This window comes from Mercenaria mercenaria, chromosome 13 (genome assembly GCF_021730395.1).
Source record: "Mercenaria mercenaria strain notata chromosome 13, MADL_Memer_1, whole genome shotgun sequence".
Taxonomy (NCBI): Eukaryota; Metazoa; Mollusca; class Bivalvia; order Venerida; family Veneridae; genus Mercenaria; species Mercenaria mercenaria.
Window position 1 is genome coordinate 10,131,597 of NC_069373.1, and position 27,426 is coordinate 10,159,022.

The 27,426-nt window shown below is 35.0% G+C and overlaps 1 protein-coding gene across 3 annotated transcripts; it reads right to left on the bottom strand.

Moving 5' to 3' along the window:
* Positions 1–27,426, bottom strand: LOC123530529 (centrosomal protein of 95 kDa-like). Of its 3 annotated transcripts, none has more exons than XM_053521159.1 (21): positions 27,349–27,426; positions 21,826–21,901; positions 21,514–21,642; positions 20,282–20,503; positions 19,543–19,693; positions 18,416–18,501; positions 17,621–17,866; positions 16,978–17,227; positions 15,504–15,669; positions 14,454–14,548; positions 13,647–13,763; positions 12,565–12,745; positions 11,980–12,072; positions 10,041–10,104; positions 9,420–9,530; positions 8,908–9,080; positions 7,836–7,910; positions 6,887–7,039; positions 6,020–6,153; positions 4,751–4,835; positions 1–4,605 (listed from the first exon to the last, which is right to left on the bottom strand). In XM_053521159.1, exons 2-21 carry the CDS (start codon positions 21,863–21,865, stop codon positions 4,441–4,443), a joined length of 2,736 nt encoding a protein of 911 aa, XP_053377134.1. In that variant the 5' UTR covers positions 21,866–21,901; positions 27,349–27,426; the 3' UTR covers positions 1–4,440. The 3 variants fall into 3 exon arrangements, with proteins under 3 accessions (XP_053377134.1, XP_053377132.1, XP_053377133.1); XM_053521157.1 differs by having other exon boundaries at positions 19,543–19,696; XM_053521158.1 differs by having other exon boundaries at positions 19,543–19,696; positions 27,357–27,377.

Sequence of the window (27,426 nt, forward strand, 5' to 3'; positions counted from 1 at the left end):
TTATCAACATATCTTTTATTTTCTAGAAATATCAATATAAAGTTCACATCTGTAAATATATACACAAGACTCAATACAACATTATTTACATTTCCCACTGGTAAAGCCCCAACTTGTTTTGCCGAATAATACACCAAACCTCAAAAGTGTATGCATGTTGAAATGGTCTAAAAGTCCTAAGTTCACTTTTAAAGTATATGCTATTTTAATACTTTTTCTAGCAAATCATAGTACTATTAAACCTTCTATAAAATTACTTTATTGGTGTTCCTGCTATATCGAGTATATTTATAAAAAATTTTCGCAGGACTGTAGCTTTTCTATATCAGTATAATAATTAACTAAGTTACTCCTTTTTTTTTGCTAAATGGACTTGATGAAGCAAAGAATGGATAAAGAAATGCATATACTGAGAATTTCGTTTCTAGAAATTCTCAAGTATATCTCCTAAATGTATTCTATTTATGAGAGACATAATTAATTGTTTTTTGTTTATTTTTTCACTTTTTTTTGAAAGCATATTGAAGAAATCAAATTTCATTAAACAAGAAGGCTGTACTAACCCTAGATTGTTTCACAGCTCAAACAGGTATAAAACAAATATAAAAACTAGCATCGCCCTCTGGTGGCCAGATTTTTTTTTCTAATCAATACACCTGAACAATCCTAGTAATTTTAATTTTCTTAGTGGTAACATGACTTAGTTTTTGATCCCAGATGACCCAGTTTTGAAAACTACATATTAAATTTCTTACAAGAAGTGCTTGTGTTGTCAAACCTCAGAAATTTTTTATTTCAACCATTGTGATAAAACACTTCTAGCATATCATTTATTCCAGTCTAAACCATTTACCTTCAACAAACCAAACACATTCTATTTCATTCAAGAATTTACAACAATCTAAATGTACCGATGACTCAAACTGTATTGTGAGTCTTTAAAAAAGAAAATGATAAACAAGAATGATGCCAATATTAAAAATGCTTGATAGAATAAATAAACAAGAGGACCATGATGGTCCTGAATCGCTCACCTATCCCCACATGACCCAGTGTTGAACTGAGTATGACGTCGTTATTTCTATTACTTGACAAAGTGACCTAGTTTTTGAGCACATGTGACCTAGATATCATCAAGATAAAAAATTCTGACCAATTTTCATGAAGATCCATTGAAAAATATGGCCTCTAGAGAGATCACAAGGTTTTTCTATTATTTGACCTAATGACCTAGTTTTTGACCCCACGTGACCCACTTTTAAATTTGACCTAGATATCATCAAGGTAAACATTCTCACCAATTTTCATGAAGATCTCGTGAAAAATATGGCCTCTAGAGAGGTCACAAGGTTTTTCTATTTTTAGACCTACTGACCTAGTTTTTGACCGCACATGACCCAGTTACGAACCTGACCTAGATATCATCAAGCTGAACATTCTCACCAATTTTCATGAAGATCCATTGAAAAATATGGCCTCTAGAGAGGTCACAAGGTTTTTCTATTTTTAGACCTACTGACCTAGTTTTTGACCCCATGTTACCCAGTTTCGAACCTGACCTAGATATCATCAAGGTGAACATTCTGACCAACATTCATGAAGATCTCATGAAAAATATGGTCTCTAGAGAGGTCACAAGGTTTTTCTTTTTTTAGATCTACTGACCTAGTTTTTACCCCCACGTGACCCAGTTTCGAACTTGACCTTGATATCATCAAGCTGAACATTCTGACCAATTTTCATGAAGATCCATTGAGAAATATGGCCTCTAGAGAGGTCACAAGGTTTTTCTATTTTTAGACCTAATGACCTAGTTTTTGACCCCATGTGACCCAGTTTCGAACTTGACCTAGATATCATCAAGGTGAACATTCTGACCAATATTCATGAAGATCTCATGAAAAATATGGCCTCTAGAGAGGTCACAAGGTTTTTCTATTTTTAGACCTACTGACCTAGTTTTTGACCCCACGTGACCCAGTTTCGAACTTGACCTAGATATCATCAAGTTGAACATTCTGACCAATTTTCATGAAGATCTTGTAAAATATATGGCCTCTAGAGAGGTCACAAGGTTTTTCTATTTTTAGACCTACTGACCTAGTTTTTGATGGCACGTGAACAAGTTTCGAACTTGACCTAGATATCATCAAGGTGAACATTCTGACCAACTTTCATAAAGATCCCATGAAAAATGTGACCTCTAGAGTGGTCACAAGCAAAAGTTTACGGACGCACGCACGCACGCACGGACGGACTGACGACGGACAACGGACGCCGCGCGATTACAAAAGCTCACCTTGTCACTTTGTGACAGCTGAGCTAAAAAACGAGACAAACTCAAAAAAAAAATCTTATGCAAAATTCGCAATACTGTGTCCATATCCACTTCATTCTGATGACCTATACCGCATTTCATTAGCACTGAGCACAAAATGTAAAGATGTAACTGTAACATTTGTTAAGTCCTAAAAAGGGGGAATAAAAACAACTAACAGATTAAACCATAACATTTTTTGGTCCATTAAAAAGCTGTTTTGTTGAATTCTTCGGGAATTCTTTCTGTATAAATATCTTATCTGAGACAAACAGAGGGGCAAATATTGGATTACACTAACATGATTACTGTAAGATATTTAGTGCAATAAAACAAGAATGTGAAATTGTGTTTAATGGAAGTAGATTCAATTTTCATAAAGTATACAACAATTAACTGTGACATAGGGGTTACCATATTCTTAAAATTTACCAAAAATATGGGATGTAAAATGGGGCTACGAGCAAGTTCTTTGTGAGTCAGCAGACATCCTGGAGAAAGAGAGGAAGAATGGAAGACCCCTTAACTGGACAAGACCAGAATCTATGAACACTGTCAGAGAAGGCGGGAAGAAGTCTCCAACATCAACAAGTACTGGTATTCTACATGAATACAAGAAGTGAGAGATTGCTGGTAGACCTAGGGAAGAAGCTGAAGTTTCCTGAGGAAGAGACCCACACATCTTTCCAGCCAGATATAGTTATTTAGTCCAGGGCCGGTATTCATAAAGCTCCTAAGGGAAAATTTTCCATAAGGGACTAACTAAGGGAAAAGTTCCAAAGCATTTTGTGGACTATCGTCGAGATAGTTGGAATGTCTTAACAATATTGTCACATATAGTCTGGCATAGCAATGAAGATTATCAATAAATCTTATAAAGTCTACACTTTTCTTTTGTGTTATGTTGTTTAGGAAATTTTACAAAGTTAAGGATTTTCCTAAGTTTTCTCCTTAGGAGCTTTATGATTACGGGTCCTGGTCTTTCGAAACTGGCGGTACTGAATGAGCCTACTATCCTTTGGATTTTTATGCATAAATGTGGTGAAACATACGCAAATATAGCTTTGATGAATTAATCATTTCATCTGTCAATAGTAGGGGTACAGTGCCAATATTTTTTTTGGCACAAGAAAGAAAACACAAAATTATTTCATGATGAAAAGGCAAAAAAAGGACCAAAACTGCACAAAGCAGCTAACCTGAGTGTCTTTGAAATTATTTAACAAGTTCAATATAATAAAATGCAGAGACTCTGCCCAGCATTTTATCATTTTATTTAATGAGTTTAATAAAAAACAAATATAAGTATCATTTTTGTTTGGTACATTTAAGAATGCTTCATTACTTTTAAAAATACAAACTAATGATGCTGTTATCAACTTAAATACCAGACCTTGTGATTTAACATTCGTACAACATGGACAGAGAAATTCGTTATACCACATTTTAGCTTTTTCCGCTGAAACATTGAAATATCTTCCTTCTTTACCTATTATAGATCAAGTCAATTCGACCAACATTATCTTTGCTTCCTCTACAACACCAATGTTGAAATGTTATTTCACTAGCCTAATACCAAAATTATAAAATGGCTTTATTTCACTCCTACAGTGTCAAACAACATCAAATATGCGATAAAGATTTAACCTTTAAATGCTCACGTTGTTTTGTTTATAACGAGCCTGTATCATTCAGCATTAAATTTGTGGTTTCAACCTAAACAGATATTTCACAGGAACATTGACTTCAGAAGTGAACCAATGACAACTAAAAAATTCCATGAGAATTATTCCACTATAAATAATAAAGGTTTCATATATAAATGCTTCTTTCCTCGGCACAAAACGACAGACATTGTTTCAATATAATCACAGTGATGGCAATAATAAAAACACAGTGATAACAATAAAATATCACAGATCAACCCTATCAAATACAATGCTCTCCATTAAATATTCTACTCTAAGTCATTATAAACACGCTGAGATGTGTGATTAAATTTTTTAAGATGTCTACATTTTTACATGTCCGCAAAAGTCACTCTACTGTCAGAGTCTGGATGTTATGCAACAATATATGAATATTTGCTGGAGAGAATTGCATCTATTATGAGAGAACTCTTGTTAGACCCGCACTTGATATTTGGCCATCTTTAGGTCATGTATAACTCTATCAGCGTCTAGCTGTCGGAAGTACGTATCATCATCATCTCTGACTAGTTGTTCCTGCAGCAACTTAATCTCACCTTCCATTTTCTTTCGTAAATCTTTCTTCATTGTGGATAATGCCTGAAATATGTTTTCAATATGTTTAACAGCCTTGCAACAAAGAGAATATTTGAAAATATTTGAACATAATGAAAGATAAGACATACAGTGAAGTTTACAATTTATGTTATAGCTTTCAGTAACTGGAATGTCATAATATACAAACCTTGTGCTGAGCTTTCTCCCGGACTTCTAATTCCTTCTTCTCCTTGGCAATATTCTCTGCTAACATTTGGAATTGGTCACGATAACTTAGGTACTTGTTAAGGAACATTCATAAGATTTTTTGGTTTATAATGCCTTCATAGTTATACTAACATAAATTAAGACATGGCAACTTTTCCGACTTTTGATGGTGAAAGAAGACCACAGGTGCCTCTCCTAGCCATAAGCATGAGCAGGCATCTAAGAAAAACCACTAATCTTCCAAGAGTCAGCTGGATGGTTTCCTCCATAGAGAACTGTATGCCCCAAGTGAGATTTTGAACCCACATTGGTGAGGTGCAAGTGATTAAAAATCAGTTTCCTAAACCATTTGGCCAGAGAAGCCCCTATATTCAAACAGGTAATATGACTGGTAACCTGAACAATTTCAAATATTCAGTCTCAACATTTTTGTTTTTGTATAATAGCTTGCCTAATGTTAAATCATTTGAATGTCAATTCCCTTTCATCCTAATCTCCCTGTCAAAATGTATCATACAAACGTTCCTAACTCGATTTGATGCTAAATTCATTTCTTTGAATAGGCCTTCTTCTTCATCTTTACACGATACTAGAATAAACTTTTTGAAATTGTTAATACTGAATGACATTTTTAAACTATGCAACATTTAACTATATATAATGTAATTATAATCAAAATTTGCAGTGATTTATATTGCAGTCTTTAAATTTTGAGAATATCAGCATAATGTGTACCCAAGTCTGAAACACATATGTAGATAATCTATAGATCTGTCTTTTGTAGCTACATATCTCTATGAAACCTTTTTTTTCTTTTTTTGCTGTGTTTAACATCACATTGATACAATTATAGGTCATATGGTGACTTTCCAGCTTTTCAAGGTGGAAGAAAACATCAGGTGCACCCTCAGGCATTATAGAATCTTGACAGAACTGCTAACCTGCCATAAGTCAGGTGGATGGCTTTACCACATGAAAGAATGCTACATCCCAAGCAAGGTTTCCAGCTGACAACAGTAAGGTGCAAGTTATTTGAAGTCTGCATGGGTGCCACACCTCTCTACCAACAATTATGCCAAGAAATATTTACTGCAATGAGTTTACTACTAAAATATCCATATCATGGAAATTCACAGATATACATATGTCCACTTATGTTAACAACACCGTATAAGATATCTTCCTTCAACACTTTTACTGAAAATACTACAATAGGAAATGGCCATTTTCTAAAATGTCAAAAGGATACTAATTTTCCATAGATTCTATCTCATCTCGCTGTGTTTTTGCCTGACCATCTCTCTGCTCCTTAGCGTATTTCCTCAGTTCAGAAATTCTTTCTTTCTGAATCTCCAAACCATCTTTGAACAACTTTTTGAATACCTGTACAATGAAGTAATTTTGAGATTAAGATCAGATGAAACTGCAAAAAATACATTTTTTTTAAATTTCAACATTTGTCATTGTATGAAATTAACAATAGGTTTCATTAAAAAACTAGTATCTCTACAAAATGCAAGGAAATAAACTCACACTGCTGTGTTGTTTTTTACCAAAGACACTGCAAAATGTGTACTCATGTAATATGAAATTCAAAACTAAAGCATTAACATTAACAATACATTTAAACAGTTATTCTTATATGTTACTGAAAACTAATTACTATCATTAAATTCACTTGTGTGTAAAATTTATATTGATATTAGTAAAATTTAGAGGTTTATAGAGTTAATCTAAGTCCATCTCCTGATAAAAAAAGGCAGCTGGTTCCTAGAACATGAAAACATGGTCTGAAGATGAAACGTTGTCAGTTTAGTAACTGTGCTTAGTAACAGACAATCTGACTTTGTTTTATAATCTTTGACACTAATGTCATATACGAAGAAGGTAAATTCAGATCAAAACATATTGTAGAAGGTTTTTGAACAAATTAAAATTGTTCCAACATTAGACATCCCTTTAAAAGGCTTATTCAATGCATTACTGAATCCATAATTCATTTCTATGTTTCAGAAGCACGAATTGCCCATTCATCGACTATAAACTGTCCCTATACCAATCTATGTCAAACAGAACTATCCTGATTCATTTGTATTAAAAAAAAATAAAATTTTACCATTTCTTCTCTAGTTCTTCTCTTTAACATTTTGGATCTCATTCTAACTTGGTACTCATCGTAATAATGCCTTGATCTCGCTGACTGCATACGTCTCTCATGGATCTTGTTACGAGATGATATAGCGCTTGCTTGACGTTCTTTTATCTCTTTCTGTAATTGCATGCAGTATCGTAGTAATATGAAAACAATCAAACTTCAGTGTAAAATTTCTTGCAGACACTAAATGAATATCATAATATACATTATATTGTAGTATAAACTCTGCTGACCAAACGTCTGAAGAGAACGAACCTCCTTGCAAAGGCAGTTATTTCCCCTGACATAGTAAATTCAACCTCTCCAGAACAGCAACCTTTGGTCAATAAGTTTCAGTTTTCCTAGCAATTTTGCTATACAGAAGGACATCAATTTGACCATATTCGCAGAGGTAATATGTAAGATACTTGGTAACTATTCACTGAGGTTATATGGAAGAAACTTGACCATATTCACTTAGGTTAAATATCAGAAACTTAGACCATGTTCACTGAAGTCATATCAGAAATTTTTATTCACTGAGATCATGTCAGAAACTTTGCTCCTATTCACTGAGGGTATGTCAGAAACTTGGTACTTATTCATTGAGGTTCTATGTCAGAAACCTGGACCTTATTCAAAGAACTTTTATGTCAGAAACTTGGACCTTATTCATTGAGATTTTATGTCAAGAAACTCAGATCATAGTCAGTGAGGTTACACATCAGAAATTTCTGTAACATGTTAATTCAGTTTACTTTGCCACAAGTTTTAACCAGTATTAGATCTACATTTCTGTATGCTTTAGTTCAATCCTTCATTGTTGTGTAAAACTGCAACTAAAGAATAGTTTTGTTTACTCGAAGTCCCAATATCAAACTTGAAACCCTGATCAATACAGGCCCAGCATATGATATAAGGTATGTCATACCAATCTCTGGTTGTGTTCCAATTCTTTTTTCATGATGTTTACGAGAATTTCCTGTCTCTTCTCCGCTTCCTCCAACTACAATATAAATATACCGATGGCAGCTATAAAATGTTATCAGGTAGTCATAATATGTTAACTGCAATTATCCAACAACTTCCCAGCATGATAATAATCACACAACGAATAATTCTAAATGTAATATCTTCGGTTAAACCATTACAGAGAACATATGACTTGCCTGTGGAACAATCTCTCAACCATCTGATTTAGTGTTAACCATTTTTTCATTATGCTCAGAATGTAACAGATTACTGGATATGACACACTTCTATGTTCAAGCATGTTTTCTTTACCAATCTCAAAGTATGACCTTTAAAGTGGCAGACACAGAGGTCTAGTGGTACAGGTGTCAGCCACTCAACTATGAAACTGACCATTTGAGCTCTACTTTGGTGGCAACAGTATCTCCTTTTATGACAACAGGTTTTTCCAGGGAGTTGACTTACTGTCATTCCAAAAATCTGAACTCTTTTCCCACAATTATTTATTTATTTATTTATTTTGTTGGGTTTAACGTCGCACCGACACAATTTAAGGTCATATGGCGACTTTCCAGCTTTATTGGTGGAGGAAGACCCCAGGTGCCCCTCCGTGCACTATTTCATCACGAGCAGGCACCTGGGTAGAACCACCGACCTTCCGTACTTTTCCCACAATTAAGCACTGATACAATTAATGTAACATGGTGACTTCTCAAACTTTCAGTGCTGGCGGATGTCCTAGAGAGCCACTCCAGACATAATTCTAGTCATGGGTGGGAACCTAGATAGAACCACTGAACTTCAGTAATCCAGCTGGATGGCTTCCTCACATGAACAATTCAACATCCAAAGCTTGGCTTCAACTCCACATCAGTGAGGGATAAGTGATTCAATCCACAGCTATTACCCTTAAGCCATGAATGTCCCTAATATCTAGTTAAAATAAATAAGTAGAACCTTTAAATGGACAGATTTATATGTGTAAAAACGTGTGCTATTCAGATTTACCATAATTATTATGATTTACAAACCTGATTTTGAGCATGAGATTTTTTCCTCCTGACTTCTTGGTGAGCACGAGTTACCTGCTCAATCTGTGTAAGCCCTTTACGCCACAACTCGTGCCATGTGTGAAGGGATAGGTGTAAATGTGGAAACTCCTCTAACAACATTGGCAAAATATCATCATCATCTTTGATGGTTACTGAAAATATAAATAAAATCCATGACATATTTGGATATACATGTATTAATGTATGCTAATGTATTCAACTGTAACATACGATATTCCTGCATTAAACACGTAAACATTAACTAACCTTGAATGTTTCAACACCACATGATCATAGCTCATGTTAGAACTATTTCAGTAGACTTTTATCATAAATTGTGGTAAATTTAATCACATGCATTTCCAAGAAATTTCATGAAAAGGGTAATACCGTATCTGTTCAACATACAGAAATACATTACAGCACAAATTAAGAAACAACATTAACTTAACTATGGTATTTTATGATGCAAATATACACCACAGACTTACATGTTTTCTTTTGAGGTTTGACGAGACTGGTTCCTGGAGTTGATTTCTTCACCTTACTACTGACAGCCTTTGGTTGAGCTCTACGAGTTTTCTTCTTTAGTACTGACGGACCTGAAATGTAAGTCAGGTTAAAATGGACCAATTGTTACATTTTCTAAATACTGTATCTTTGCAAATTCTTAAAGCATTAAAACTTCAAGTGTCAACTTAATTGATTGAAAAAATGTATTGCCTCATGAATTTTTTAATAGAAATGATGCAAAATTTAGCTTTTCAAAAATATCTAAACAGAGAAAAAATATTTTGACATCCACTTTGATTCCCTGTCATGTCTGAATTTTCCACAGAGCTGCAAGACGGTCTGTTGTATCAGATAACTGCTAAGTTACCTGCATTATCTATACTAGGGGAACTGCTTACAAACGGTCATTAAGAATTGAAATAGCAATAATTGAAAAGGTAATAAATTGTCTTAATTCAAAAAGACATATAATTCAAAACTAGATGAAACATAGCAATACTTGTAAAGCTTGCAACTATTTATTTTCTTCTAACTTAAAGTTAGACACTGTTTCTATTGTAAAAAGAAACAACATAAAAATATTAATACAAAAATCTTACCTTCTTTTTCTTCTTTTGGCTTTGTTTTTACACCCGAAAACATCTTTTTCTGATATTCTTTTTCCTGAAGACAAATATCAATATTTTAATACTGAACAGATACTAATATTTTAAAGGGACAAACCAACATATTTCCGGGAAAAATACTTTCACACAAAAATCCGTCAAAACTGAGTACTGTGAAAGTGACCAGTAGTACAAACATATTGACGTAAGACTTTTGCAAGGTCTTCCTACAAAAACCAAAACTATTGTGCAGAAGACAGTAAAGCATTACAAAGCTTTTGAAAAACAAGAGCTGTTGGAGGACAGCAAAGCTCGACTTTTCAGTCTTGTCAATTGAATGAATATTTAAGTCCAAAAAGGGGCATAATTTAGAAAATTGCAAAACTGGGTTATGGAACCTGTGCAATGAATATCAGCTCATGACAATGGACAATTGTGTGACGTTTCAAACCATTCCCATTAGTGGGTACATATACAAAAACTCAATAACCAAAAAACTGCGAAGTCAAAAAGGGGCATAATTCTGTAAAAATGCAAAGTAGAGTTATGGAACCTGTGCAATGCATGTCAGATCATCACAGTGAACAAGCATGTGAAGTTTCAATCCATTAGTGGGTCTGAGATACCAGCTTACATATAAACCCTTAACCAAAATTTGTATGTCAAGAAAGGATGTAAACAAATATGCCCAAGGACAGAATGTCGAGCCTGCCAGCTGTCAAGTGGACGGACGCAGGCACAGACGCACACACAGATGCACGCATGTACATACATCGAACTGCCAAAAGTGGCATCTAAGTCGAGCTCACTGCAAGCAGACTCGACAAAAAGCAAAATAGTTATGGAACCTTTTCAATGTAAGTCAGTTAATCATAGTGAATAAGTGTGTGAATTTTCAATCCATTCCCACAAGTGGTTACTGAGATACCAGCTTACATGCAAAAATTTAACTAAATCGTGACACTGATGCGGAGTCCAATAGCTCTACCTGTTCTTTGAATAGTCGAGCTAAAAATGCAAAAAATTTACATTCTTCTTGCATTGTTACCAATATCTAACTTTTATTTTCACTCACTTTACCATTTTTCAGTGTCATACATACATTTTATGCCAAACTTGATGGAAATGAACATGTTGAAAAATTTTACTGACAGAGTGGGCAAGACGCTTTAACTCTGAATGGATAAACAATGATATTCAAATATTGAATGACTAAGCTGTCATATTTCAATATTGAAATTGATGAACATTGTTACCTTAATACTGAATGAATAAACATTGATATTTCAATACTGAACAGATAAACACTGATATTTCAATACTGAATGAATACTGTTTCAATATTGAAACTGATGAACACTGATACTTTAATGCTTAATGGATAAACATTGATAAACACATATATTTCAATACTGAATGGATAAACATTAACAAATATTGTTTCAATACTGAAATGGATGAACATAGATACTTTAATACTTAATGGATAAACATTATATTATTATAAGCATATAAACATTAACATTTCATATTTATTTAAATTTAACGACTCGTCTGACAAATACCAAGGTAAAACCTGTAGATGGATAAAAACTTTCAACACCAAACTCAGCATACCAAAAGCTTAATTGAGCCGCACCATGAGAAAACCAATATAGTGCGACCAGCATGGATCCAGACCAGCCTGCGCATCTGCGAAGTTTGGTCAGGATCCATGCTGTTCGTTTTCAAAGCCTATTGCAATTAGAGAAACCGTTAGTGAACAGCATGAATCCTGACCAGACTGCGTGGATGCCTAGGCTGGTCTGGATCCATGCTGGTTCCAAATGCACTATGTTGGTTTTCTCATGGTGCGGCTCACTTAATGACAATTCATAACAGCAAATCCTTCCAGGTCATTTTCATACAAGCAAAATTTATCTAACTTTCATACCATTTCTTTTGCTGTCTGTCTGTTTTTACCCATCAGATATTCTGCTTCATCTAGAAGCTCATCTAAATCCTCACGATAAATCTTCTGCAAGAACTGGAATATAAGAAAACATTTCCATAAAAAAAAACTGGAACAAGTGTTTTTTAATGCTTACCATAATGAACATACTCTAGCATTTAGGTAATGACTGGTCACTCATCTAAAAATTCACGTGATTTAATCCAAACTGTTACAGCTGCAGTCTAGTAAGACATAAATGTATACTAAGCTAATCTGTGACCACTTTTTATCTTTTTTCCAGTTTCCCAGTTTGGCACTGATATTTCCAAATCAAGACAATTAAATGATACACTAATTCTCCAAAAATCTTTAACCTTTACCCAGCAAAACTTCTAAAATGGATTGGTCCATTATTCAATTTGGGCAGTACCACTTATTATTCAAAGGGGTGTTAACTGAAAATCTACTGACTGAATGGTGAACAGCACAGACAGTGATCAGCCTACACAGATGTACAGACCGACCTTGATCTGCACCTAGCTGCCAGCAGGTTAAAGGTTAACTGGGTCACATGACACAACTTACACCTATCTTTTTCTTCCCAGATTGTTTTTCTTGTTCTACAAGTTTCTGAGTATCTCCCACTGTATAGAGAGCTCGTGGTCTACTGGCCAGTTGTTTGTACTTGTCCTTCCTGTAATCAGCAGCTGATCGAAACCTTTCTGGTGAACCTTCATCCGAGAGATTAGCCAGGATATCATGGTACCTGAAAGTTTGTTGAAAACAATAGATTATGTCTATGTATCTGAACCAAATTAATTTTTTGCTTGTTTAAACTTGACAGAAAAGAGATAGCAGATTACTTGAAAAGCTCTACCAAAAATTTCTAGATTGGAAATAGGGTATAACTTGGTACAAATACAAAGTAGAGTTATGGAACCTTTGCACAGCATGTCAAACCATAATAGTGTTTCAATCCATTCTCATTAGCAAAAGACCACCTTTTTACACAGAACATAACAAGAAATTGATAAGTTGAAAAATGGGCAAGCCTTTGTCAAAATGCAAAATAGGAAGTTATGGAACCTGTGCATAGCACATCAGTGAACAAATGTGTGAAATAACAATCCATTCCCACAAGTGGTTAATGATATATCAGCTTACAAACAAAACTTTACTAAATTTGGACATGGACATGCATGTCAACAAACAGTTGAGTGCAATATCTCTACCTATTCTTCAAATATTTGAGCTAAATACTGCAGCTGGTTGCAATTTTATTCATTACAAGTTAACATGAAAACACTCAGCAGTAATTCCAAGATATCTGACAGTACATCAGTCAACCACACAATATATAACCTACTCTTTCTTCAATCAACCACAAAAGATGTAACTTACTGTTTCTTCAACCAACAACCCAATGTTGTAACATACAGTTCTGTCAATCACATGATGTATAACTTACAGTTTTTTCAATCAATTGCCTGATGTGTAACTCACTGTTCTTCACATAACTACACAATTGTAACTTACTGTTTCTTTAGTCAACCACACAATGTGTAACATACAGTTTTGGCAACCATGTGTAACTTTACATTTCTTCAGACAACCACATAATGTGTTACTTTTTGTTTATTTGATTGACTATTAAACGTATAACTTACTGTTTCTTCAGTCTGTCTTCATAGCTGGTATTTTCCTTGTCACTGTACATGTCTTCAAAGGACAGATAACTACCACTAGCAGCAGCTGAACTTCTTGATTTGGCACCAGTTCTTCCCCTTGAGTAATACATTAAGGTTCAATTAAAACACAGCACTGCATAATTATAAGAACAATTTGGATAAAACATCCAATTCTGAATAATTAGTTCATACAGCTACGTTTCCGGCAATAGCAATGGCTAATATGCTTGATAGAGAAAAGTCTGCATATCCATGTAATGTGTTTAAAAGGGAATAAGTCATATAATTTACATGGTGTATTCTGTTTTGTTGAGTTTAACATCACACCGACACCATAATAGGCCATACGTCGACTTTCCAGCTTTTCATGGTGAAGGAAGACCCCAGACACCTGTATTAGTTTATCACAGAGAGGCACCTGGTTACAGGTCATAATATACAGTTGCCTTAAGCATCATGCTTAATTTTTATGAATGACAGTATTTACTAGCGCCATAATTATCACGAAGACTTCATATGTCTTTACTAGTGCTCTAATTATCATGCATACTTTACGTGGCATTATTCACTGGTGCCATAGATATCATGCATTTTTTACATGTATCTATTTGCTGGTGCTCTATTTAACATCTATACTTGACATGTCATTGTTTACAGATGCCCTAATAATCTGGCAACATTCACAGGTGCTTCAATTATCATACATACTTTATCTGGCATTATTTACCAGTGCTCAAATAATCATGCATACTGTACATGGCATTTTGCTCTATATATCATACATACTTTACAGGACTAGGGTTTCCTACACTTGGACTTGAATCTGTTAACGACCGCTCGACCAAGAATGATACCTTCCTCTTTGCCCTGCTTGGTGTAAGCTGAAACAAAAACAGTTATAGAAGCAGTTAGGAAATAGTTAATTGTCTCAAAAAACATACAGCCTCCAAAGAGTTCTCCACAGGAATCAAAAAATGGAGGACCAGTGGAGAACATATGCCTTCAACAGAGGATCAAACTTAAAACATCACAATGTGTACAATTGTGCTATCCCTTGTTGATTTAATCTTGCAGGCAGATGTCAAAAGTAAACTAAAATATAATACTGGTAGTCTGCTGTTAAAAAATGTTCTCTAGTTTTTGAATGATGGTATAAATGCAAAATCTGGATCACTAATTTCCTTTGCGACCAGTGCAGACCAAGATAAGCCTTGCAAGCTGATCATGGTTTGCACTGTTCGATTTCAGTCAGTAAATTTTCAGTGAACACCTCTTCAAATAATGAATGGTATTGATCAAACTGAATGATGGACCAGTCTATTTTAAAAATTTAGCAGGCTAAAGGTTAATGATAGAAAGATCTGTGTTTTAATTGATTTGTTTACATCGATTAATCAATTAAATATTGACAAACTCGGGACTTCAAAGATAATAAAATGCAAGTTGAAAATGTTTGAGTAAACGCTATTATTTTTATATGCAAATTTTTTCTTCATCAGATTATTGTTGCTTTGCAAAATGTCTCCAACAACTCCATCTAAACACAAAAGTCTGATTAATATCTTGTCAATTAATTAATTACTATATACAAACTTGTACAATGATAAAAATAATTCCCTTCTTCCTACGCGTAAGAAAACATAACTCTAGTGCACCACGTCCACTTTGTCTGCAAACTTCCAAACTTCTGAATTCCAGAAACTTTCAAATACCAAACTTTTCGGCTGGTCCGAAGGTTGTTCGGTTTTCGGAAGGTGCACTGTATTAACACAGAAATGTTAAACAAATAATGCCAACAGAGAAATGGAAGAAAAAAACCCACAGAATATTATATACCTCAGTATCAGAGAGTTTGTCAGTGGCTTTAGGACTGGCTCTTCTAGCAGAGGGTGAGGCACGTTTGTTTGTTCTTTGTCTAAGATCTTGCTGATCCCTCCTTGACCTAACATTGACCCCTGACCTTCCCTGACCTCTGAATGGAGATTTAGAAGCAGCAACCGCCCTGAATAACATCAACATTAAAATATATTATACATTCTCAATGATAATCTGAATATCTTTTATTATCCCTCTTTGGGACAACGTTTTCACCCAGGGTCTTTATCAAGTGATATATATATGTTAGCCAAAAGAATGGCAGAATATGTAATCTAAGACTTATGCATGTGACCTGATAAAAGCCCTGGGCCAAATTGTTGTTGCAAAAGTGATAATAAAAGCTATGAAAAACAATCCCTATGGTGGGCCGGTGGTCTAGTGGTAACACACTTGACTGCCAATCCAGAGGTCCGTGGTTCGAATCCTGGCCCAGGGACTGGAAATTTCTGAGATGCTCTTGAGTGTCTCCCACCTGACTAAAAGGTCTGTACTGGTTTTTCTCAGGAAAGACGGCTTCGGGTGTATCAGTGCTAAACACCGGGCAGGTTAAAGAACCAGACTGTCTATTTGCAAAGAGCTAGGCTAAGTTAGCTGAACAGGCCTGTATCTCTCTCTGTTCTCTCTGTCTGTTCTGGGGGCTCTATCTCACTCTGTCCCTCTGGTCAGATCGCTCTGTGTCTGTACTAGTAGAGGATGAATTTCACGCCCTGTGTGGCTGCGTTTGCTATATGTAAAGCGCCTTTGAACGTGTTAATCATGAAAAGGGCGCTATATATATCTGGTATAATAATAATAATAATAATATTTATTACAGATAATCAGAAGTTTTCTTTAAAATGAAATCACTGGAATAATACAACCCTATTATCCTATGGAACATACCGGTAATATAAACAGAAACAATAAATACATAATGGTCCTAAATTGCTCATATGGCCTTGGCTATTTGACCTTGAATATATGTATGACACACTGAATCTTGAATGGTAACTACTGTTGAAGTATTTTCAACAAGTAAAGTGAGCTGAGGAGACTGCAACATATCAAGTTTAATTAAGATCAGATAAGCAGTCATTTAGAAATATATCTATTTCAGCTCCAGTGGTTTATGTCCTCTGCACATCATCTCATTGCAACCCTCTTTCAAGTAAAGTCTTAAGTCAATATCTTGAATGGCTATTAAGTTATGCTCCAGATACAAAATATGCAGATTTGACCTCTAAGCTTAATTTATTATGATGAATTTTGACTTATAACCAAGTTCATGTTCTCTGCAAATCATTTAATCCCCACCTACCTATATGCGAAGTCTGATGTTAATACATTGACTGGTATACAGTTATGCTCCACACAATAAATATGACAGACAAAAATGACCTTTGAGCTCCATTTGTGACCTTATAACAAATGAGAAGATTTAACACAATATTACCTCCTTTGTGAATTAACTGCCTCTAAATTCTCTAACATTGACTTTGCACGTGATGGGCTGCAGTCTACTGCTGCACGTGCCATGGCTGCCGTTTCTTCCACCATATTCTGTAGACTTTTAAATGTCTCGTCAGTTTCCTCATCCTGTGCCTGTGTCTGACTTTGTGAAGGCGGCAGCATATACTTGTACCGAGGATCGTTCTCCAATCGCCGTATTAAATCAGCCCTACTCTCCCTCTCTCTAACTAAACCTTCAAAATAATTACAAAACTTCCTTACATACATGTATAATCAATGATTTTCAATCTTCAACTCAGAATATAAGATGCTTCTTATGCTAGCTGGTTAAAGTCCTAAAATTTGAAGCACCTGTATGGGTTTAAGCCCTGCTCCAGTTGTCATGTGAGGTGGAAATTATAAACTGGCTTGCACTCACAGCGGATATAATACTCCGACAGGCAGATCTATCTCTACCATTAAAAGCTGAAAAGTTAACACATGGCCTGAAATATGTCGATGTTACTTGATCTGTATCACCTTAAATATTCTCCACTAGATGGGTTAGCAATCAGAAGTTAACAAAATCATAAAACTCCAGTATATGGATGTCTCTGAAAGCACAATTTTCAAGTTAAACAAAATACCTTCAGTTTTCTCTGGTCTCTCAGCTACAGGAGACTTTCTCCCTCTGTTCGAGTCTTGTGGCTGTGAAGTCTTGGGTTCTGGCATTCGCTCGGTATCCCCAGTAAATCTTGATTCTCTATCAGTTCTACTGTTGAGCAGTCTTTCTTTCTGTTGTTTTGTTGCTTCAAGGATTCTTTTCTCTTCCAATAAACGCCTCTCAAGCTCTTCAGTTTCTCTTATTAAATCGGCTGTGGAGTCAACTTGGTCTTCAAATAAAAACAATAACGTACAATGCAATATCTTGTTTTAAACTTTTTAGGTACATGTATATACTAATTTACTACAGCTGAATTGTAAGGCAAACTTTATGACAAAATAAATCTTTTACCAATCAGTGACAACAATCAAAACATTGATGTAATTTTGTTATTAAAGTGTACATAAGAAAAATGCCGTTATCACCTAACATATTACCTTATAAATTGAAAATAATCTGTAGACTGTTTCTACCTAAGCTAGTTTTGAAATGTACATATTATCAGGCTTAAACATGTTGTTTTTACACAATCACAGTCAAGTGTTCTATGTTACAAAGCCAACTTTGGACCAGTCTGACAAACCCAGCATCTGATAAGATGGTTTCTGAATTAATGCTTATCATGCTGGACATAACTGACTGTGCCTTTGTGACCAGTGTAGATCATGATCAGCCTGCACATCCATGCAGTCTGATCAAAATCTGCACTGTTTGCAATTCAGTCTGTATTTTTTACAGGATGTTAGAATATACCATGATAATGGAATTATTTTCAAACCTTTTGCTGGAGATAGAGACAAATCCTCTACAGTTAAATCCAGGCCATCTTTGTCTTCTCCTCGTCTCCTTCTGGGTGGACTAGACCTATTCAATGACAATATTACCTTTTGTTTCTGTTTTTTTCTTTTTGTTGTTGAGTAAACTGAAGTCACACCAATACAATTTAGCTCTTATGACCTATTTTTCACATTTCTAAAGGTTAAAGAAGTCCCCAGGTGTCTTCTCCTGGTATTGGTTCAAGCATGGACAGGTCCCTGGGTACAACCACCAACCTTCCTTATGTCTGCCTGACAGTTTTTCACATGAAGAATTTTGCATCCCTAACAAGAATTAGGGGCAAGTGGTTAAAGTCAGCAAACATAACCAATTTGCCATGAAGGTCCTTAACAGAAATCTTTATTAATGACAATTACAATGTACAGTCTAACCTCTGTTAAGAACAATTTGAGAAGCCATCCTATAAGCACATACACTTTCAAAACAGGAAAAAATTCTTAGTAAATTAATCTCTCCTTTGTAACACACATAAAGTCTTCCCACTAGTATTTGCTCTAGAGATGGATTCACTGTAAATTCCCAATAAATTCCATATTTCTACATACCAACCACTTTAAATTTGCAGTTGCAATATTACAGATACTATGACAACAATGAGGGACTTTGGTAAGTTTCAAATTGTCTCCCTTTTTGGATTATGTCCAAGATAATAAAATTGTAAGTAGGTCCCATCATTTGGAATCCTCTGACTTTATCGCTGTTTTGCCTTTGAGATATCTCAGTTCTAAGGTATGAGATATCTTCCTTTTTTGTTAAATTAAATGTCTGGAATGTCAAAATTAGACACTTGAGTGTTTATAGAAGATGTAGTTGAAGGCATTTTTAAATCAATAGTCATGATGCTCAGTAACTTAGCTTCATTTACATCATATTGTTACAAATAACATAGCGATAACAACAGAGTAATCCAAATGAAAGGACCTACTTACTTTAATAGAGTATGAAAGGGAGCCTCGCTATTCTGTTGGATATTAATTTGTAGGAATTTTTCACTGTTAAAAATAATGTACTCATTATACTGAAATAATCACACAATTTTCTGGCAGGTAAAGAAAACAATAAACATACTCTTCTACCCATCTAGCTGTGGGACCTGCATTTTTGATGCCCGCTGCCTCATTTATAAGCCTCTCTCTCCGCAGTTCTGACTCCAGTATCTCGTCTATCTGTTCCCGTGTGATCAGATCAGGGTCATCAGTAGTTAAATTCTGACCATCTTCTTCTGAAATATCATAATTGGAGATGTACTTCCATCATTAAATCTATTTGTCTTGAACATTAATTTTTACAGAAATCACAAGAGATAGTGATAATTGGTGAAAATTGGTAATAATTGCTGATTTCACTTCAGGGCTTATATTCTAATAAAATTTACTATAGCAATTGACCTAAATCAACGGAACAGCAACAAGTATCAGCTACATATCTGTTACTCATGTATGACAACAAAAAATAGGGATTCACAACCAAATTACTAACCTGGATAAAAGTTTCATACAGATCATTAAATTTAATACTGGTAAACATGTAGGCTCACATTTCAGTTTTCTTCAACAGTAAGATATTCTTTGCAGAAAAAGTAAAGAAACATATTCTTCAATGTGTAGGGTATATGTGGCATCAGATTTTGTTGTTGTTGTTTTTTTTTTTGGGGGGGGGGGGGGGGGGGGGGGGGGCTTAACATCAGTCATTCACACCAACACATGTGCATGTGCATAAGAATACAAATGTAATACAAAGCAGAAAATAGGCACTGTTTACATCTATGCAGAAAAAAGGTGTATGTAGAAAGAAGTAAAATACCAACCATTATCTGTGGAAGCATCGCTATCAATCTTGTTGAGCATGTATTCCAGCAGACCTGAGAATATCTCAGCAAGGTTGTTGATCCCCTCTCTGCTTCCATCAATAACATCTGCCCCACTGATGTGAGTGAGGGACGTGTGCAGAACATCACCAGCTAGTGAGTCTATCACAATCTGACAGTTATGAATTTCATCCTCTCTTGTACTGGCTGACCTTATTATACCTGCAAATATGTACAGTTTGTACTGTCTGCATGATACAGTTATGCTCATCTAACTATATGAAGACAATATGTCATCAAAATATATCAATATGCTACATCTATATTTGTATTTTATCTTATATATTATCACAAAATGTAGTATATGTACACAGGTTTTAAGTGTTAACAGGCTGTCAACATATATATATCCCACATTTCAACACAGAATAACTATTACCTTCTGTCAACATTATATAACCCAGATTTCAACACAGAATAACTATCACCTTCTGTCAATATTATATATCCCATATTTCAACAAAAAATAACTATCACCTTCTGTCAACATTATATATCCCATATTTCAACACAGAATAACTATCACCTTCTGTCAACATTATATAACCCAGATTTCAACACAGAATAACTATCACATTCTGTCAATATTATATATCCCATATTTCAACACAGAATAACTATCACCTTCTGTCAACCTTATATATCCCATATTTCAACACAGAATAACTATCACCTTCTGTCAACATTACATATCACAGATTTCAACACAGAATAACTATCACCTTCTGTCAACATAATATTCCACATTTCAACACAAAATAACTATCACCTTCTGTCAACATTATATATTTTGTATATCCCACATTAACCCAGATTAATTATTACCTCCTGTTACCATTACATATTCTGCATTTCAAAACAGACTATCATCTTTGGTTAGTATTGTATACCTAGATTTCAACCCAGATTAATAATCACCTTCTGTCAGCATTACACAACATGTATATCCCAAATCTCAACAGAGATTAACTATCACTGCCTGTCAGCATAATATATTCCCTGTGTCAAAACAGACTAAATGCCACCTTCCGAGTATTTCTAAGTATTTCAAAATGAGCTCAGTTAGCATGCGTAACCTTAGACAATGATAAACACACTGTGTATATGAAGATATTTTTTTTAGTAAGAAAACTTTCTTGTGTTTCAATGTAACAGGAAATCTGACTGCTTACCTGGGAGCTGTTCTCCACATAGCCCTTCATACAATGTGACAAACACCCCAGCCCCAATGTCAGCCACCGTGTTGATACGACTTGGAACATGAAGTTGGTCCAGCAGGGCATTCAGCTTGTTCACAATGGCTGCAATGAACATTTTACAATTCCTCTCATAGTTTTTATTTAGTAAATGCTAGCATCATAACTACATACTGAACTTCTCCTCTCCTTTTCATAATAGGACTTTACTGTACCAACTATGTTTACTGTTGAAAAAACACTTGTAACTTGTTACAACTTCATCTTATGCATATGGAAGAATCTTACCTTTATCCTCTTCTGAGAATGTGACAGCCTTTGGACCCATACCTTGCTATTTTTGGTTTTGCTTTTCTCAGTTTACCTGAAATTTAAACACAAATCATGTTTGCAATAACCTACCAAATATTGAAAAGAATTATCATCTAACAGATACTGCAAATCATACAAAATTTAAACTGTCATCAGAAAAATTTCTTGATTAAAATAACCTATACGCTCTTCTTTTCTGAAACTGAAATCAGTCAGTGATATTTACATACACTGTAATCTACATCACACCAGTAAGTATGAAGATTCCATAACTAACTCATTCTCATTCATGACAACACTAAAACAGACCAACTTGTAATTCATCTATCTCTATCTTTCATTACTGTCTAACTCTTTCATTACTGTCACTTTTGTGCGCATCAAGCCACAAAGACTGTTAGTAGAAAATACAAGAAAATTGGGCCAAAATAAACAGGAAAGGAAAATTTGTTAGTGATTTAAAAGACAACAATAGCACCGCAATGCAGAGCAATATACACCTAAAGGTATGACTTTGACCCCTAAGTGTGACCTTGACCTAGAAGTGATCCATCCAAAACATGTGAGGTAAACATTTGTGTCAAGTTTCTTCGAAATCCTTCAAGGGGTTCAAGAGTTCAAAGAGTGGCACGAAATTGTTTTGACCCCTAAGTATGTCCTTGAAGCAAGCCATCCGAAACTGCGCTCTACAAGTCATCTGAATGTTGTTAACATTTGTGCAAAGTTTCTTTAAAATCCTTCAAGCAGTTCAAGAGTTACAGAGTAGACACGAAACAAAGTCATATGAACTTTGACCCCTAAGTGTGACCTTGACCTAGAAGCCAGCCATCCAAAACATGTGCTCTGCACGTCATCTCAATGTGATGAATATTTGTAATAATTGTATCAAGTTTCTTTGAAATCCTTCAAGGGGTTCAAGAGTTACAGGGCGGACACGAATCAACCAGCAGGTCATTGTTTATCGGTAGTGGCAAGGGGTCAGTTACCGGACCACACAACAACCCCTGTAGGGCTGTCTAGAGGTACGGCAATCAGTATGAATAATGAATACTGGAAATGATATTTGCGCTGAGAGGAAACTTTCATTTATCTATCAATTTTAAGCAAATGATGATTTAAGGTTTTTTTTCCCATTGTTTTAATACATTTAAATACATTGCAAGTGACCGGAAACAAATAGATTTGATAAATCCTTTTATCAGGAGGAAAAAATGATCTCACAAAATAAAATTTTTTATTAATAATAATTATCCAATGTGGGTAGTAATATATTCTTTATCAATTTTGTGTCTTTCTCGGGATTGAAGGATTAAAAATAAAATTAAAAACTTACTCTTTTCTTTAGTATTTTAGAGTTGAATTGTACTTATAAAATGTTGAAATTGTTTTACTGCTAAAGTAAGAAACAATAACTTAAGGAAATTGCCAAATTATTATATAATTTCATATTCAATGTGTCTCCAACCCAAGTGAAAGCTGTTTACAAAAATATTTACAAACAAGAGGACCATGATGGTCCTGAATCGCTCACCTCTTCCCACATGACCCAGTTTTGAGTATGACATCGTTTTTTCTATTATTTGACATAGTGACCTAGTTTTTGAGCTCATGTGACCCAGTTTTGAACTTGAACTAGATATTATCAAGATAAAAATTCTGACCAATGTTCATGAAGATCCATTGAAAAATATGGTCTCTAGAGAGGTCACAAGGTTTTTCTATTATTCGACCTATGGACCTAGTTTTCGAAGGTACGTGACCCTGTTCTGAACTTTACCTAGATATCATCAAGGTGAACATTCTCACTAATTTTCATGAAGATCTCATGAAAAATATGGCCTCTAGAGAGGTCACAAGGTTTTTCTATTTTTATACCTACTGACCTAGTTTTTGACCGCACGTGACCCAGTTTCAAAATTGACCTAGATATCATCAAGGTGAACATTCTGACCAATTTTCATGAAGATCCATTCAAGGGTATGGCCTCTAGAGAGGTCACAAGGTTTTTCTATTTTTAGACCTACTGACCTAGTTTTTGATCGCAGTTGACCCAGTTTCAAACTTGACCTATATATCATCAAGAAAAACATTCAGACCAGCTTTCATACAGATCCCATGAAAAATATGGCCTCTAGAGAGGTCACAACGTTTTTTCATTATTTGATCTACTAACCTACTTTTTGAAGGCACGTGACCCACTTTCAAACTTGACCTAGATATCATCAAGATGAACATTCAGACCAAATTTCATACAGATCCCATGAAAAATATGGCCTTTAGAGAGGTCACAAGGTTTTTCTATTATTTGACCTACTGACCTAGTTTTTGAGGGCACGTGACCCACTTTCGAACTTAACCTAGATATCACCAAGGTGAACATTCTGACCAATTTTTATGAAGATCTCATGAAATATATGGCCTCTAGAGAGGTCACAAGGTTTTTCTATTTTTAGACCTACTGACCTAGTTTTTGACCGCACGTGACCCAGTTTCGAACTTGACCTAGATATCATCAAGATGAACATTCAGACCAAATTTCATACAGATCCCATAAAAAATATGGCCTTTAGAGAGGTCACAAGGTTTTTCTATTATTTGACCTACTGACCTAGTTTTTGATGGCACGTGACCCACTTTCGAATTTGACCTAGATATCATCAAGATGAACGTTCTGACAAATTTTCATAAAGACCTTGTGAAATATATGGCCTCTAGAGAGGTCACAAGGTTTTTCTATTTTTAGACCTACTGACCTAGTTTTTGATGGCATGTGACACAGTTTCAAACTTGACCTAGATATCATCAAGATAAACATTCTGACCAACTTTCATAAAGATCCCGTGAAAAATGTGACCTCTAGAGTCGTCACAAGCAAAAGTTTACGGACGGACGCACGCACGGACGGACGATGGACACCGCGCGATCACAAAAGCTCACCTTGTCACTTTGTGACAGGTGAGCTACAAAAATGTGATAAAACCGGACTCCTAGCCACTTCCTTGTTTATCAAAGAGGTTACTTCAGAGTATTCACCGACTGTTAACAAGTGCTCCATAAAATGTTAGTCCCAATCCGTGATTCTAGTTACCTCCCCTGACGGTCTGTCCACAGAGTGACAAGCAACGACTATTTAAAATTGGCATAACTGGGGTACTTCAGTCTTTCAGACATGATTGTAAGCATGATGATTTAATGGCGAAAAGAAAACTATTTCTGAATAGCAACTTTATTCTTGTGTTTGTCTTGTGAAATACATGATATGTCATGTTATGACCACTTCGTAGTACCTGAAGAAAGTCACCCACTGACCTACATTATCGATTTTTTTTTCGCCATTGATGAAGTGACATCTTTATAAATTACGTCACTACTGGCGCATTTCATCATCTCCGGCAAATTGCAAACGTATAAGAGCAATATTATTTGTACATTTACTAAGATCTAAAGTTAAATTACAAAATTTGAAAACAAAATAGATATTGGGACAGATCTATTCATATATATTCTCATGCGCTTGTTCCTTCATGAACACCTGGAATAAACTTTGGTAAACAAATCGAGTACGACTTCACACTGTGCTAAATGCTGTATATTCATGCATATATTTGATAGTTGGTTTTCTATAGTTTTTTATGCGGAACATGTCAATTAACGTTTCTGTTAATGAGATAAATGTATTACCTACAGCAAATTAAAATATTTCTTCTGTTTTTTCATACAGTGAAGCTTAGAATTTAAAGCTAACCAAACCCTAGGGTTCTTACGAAGGAACATTAAGGTCAAATCCCAACCCATTAAGACCATTGCTTACCAGACTCTAGTCCGACCCCAGCTTGAATATGCCTCCGAGGTATGGTCGCCCCACACCCAAACCCAGACGGACCAAATTGAAAGCGTCCAAAGGAGAGCTGCCCGTTGGATCAAGACTGACGGCTGTACTTCTAGTGTAACAGATATGCTACACTCCCTAAACCTTCGTCGACAAGATTTAAGCCTTAATTAAATTAAGGTGTATAGATTCTTGGTTATCACTCTTCTATAAGATTCATCATGATCTGGTTGCTATCCCAATCGTAGATTACCTTACCCCAATGACCCGATGTGTCCGCTATGGCCATTCCCTAAGTTATAGGTTAATTACTGCAACCACCAGTCAGGGGTATAACTGTTTCAAGTTATCGCAATTTATAACCCATCTGAGTTATTGGTTAAACTTCCATAACTTGTTTCAGTTATCATAAAATATTACAAAGCCCTCCTGTGCCAATTCCTCATTTTAAAAGAGACTAATGCAATTATTTCCTGAATCCTTGACCTTTTATCTTTCCAGCTATGCAGTAAAAATTTTTATGCAAGGCTGATAAAGTTTTACGCAAAAGCTTTAAAGCTATATAACTCTTAATATCTAATTATTATCCCATTATGCTTATCAGGTCATGCTCAGACTAAAAGAGAATTTGATTAACTGCTCAGACTAAAAGAGAATTTGATTAACCTCAGTTTGCTACTAATTTCACTTTAAAGGTCACTTTGTGAGAACAGCAAAAAGACTTTTTTTTAAATAACTTACCTGAGTTAACTATATTTTATAACTAATACAGGTTATAAAATGCTTGAAAAAGTAACTGAAATAGGTTACATAACTTAAAACAGTTACACCCCTGACTGACCACTGACTATTACAAGTTTTCTTATTTTCCGAGAAACTGTGTACCATTGGAACCAACTTCCCCCCAGTGTCGCCCACCTCCCTACCCTAGAGCAGTTCAGTGCCGCAGTTTGCAGCCTTGAACATGTCTCACCCTAGTTATCCTGCTAACTCAAGTTTTAACCTTTTATTTCATCAAAGTTATTTTTTAGTTTCTTCCACTCTAAATTTTTATCACTATATTCTTTCTCTTTATGATTTTGACACGCAAAACGTCTACGTCCCCACAAGTGGTTCGACGGTTATGGAAGATAGACAATTTATGTTCATATTTTAATCATTAATGATTACGCCTGTGTACGGACGTGGCTGAGATGGACGTAATATCGGACTGAAATGAAATGGAAGTGATAATTACGTCACAAGTTGGACTAAACAAATGTCAGCTAGCAAGCACCTCAGCATAAATAACAGAAACATGATGTACCATACATTTATGTTATGCTCCTATGCATGGACTCTTAGTCACCTCTGCACAAAATTAAAATTACACAACAAATCCATATTGCAACTTCTTAAAAGATGTCTTAGTGAAAAAAAATCAGAGTTAACAGTTGACCTATAGCAAATTTATCGGTGAGTTAAGTTACAATTTCATAAAATTTACACATAAAATTGATTACCTAGATCCCAGAATTTTTCAAACAAGCCAAAACTTGTAACATGTCATGATAAATATGTTTTCGATTCGTATTTTTATTACCGCCATAACATTTCTTATTATATTAAAAGCTACTAATTAGGACTATACAATTCTTCTAGAATAAATGTTTATTGAAGTATTGGTTTACCTGCTTACATAGACAAAATCTCCCAATTTCTCAAAAAATGTTTTTGGAGAACTAATAAACAAATGAAGAGTTGTCAAG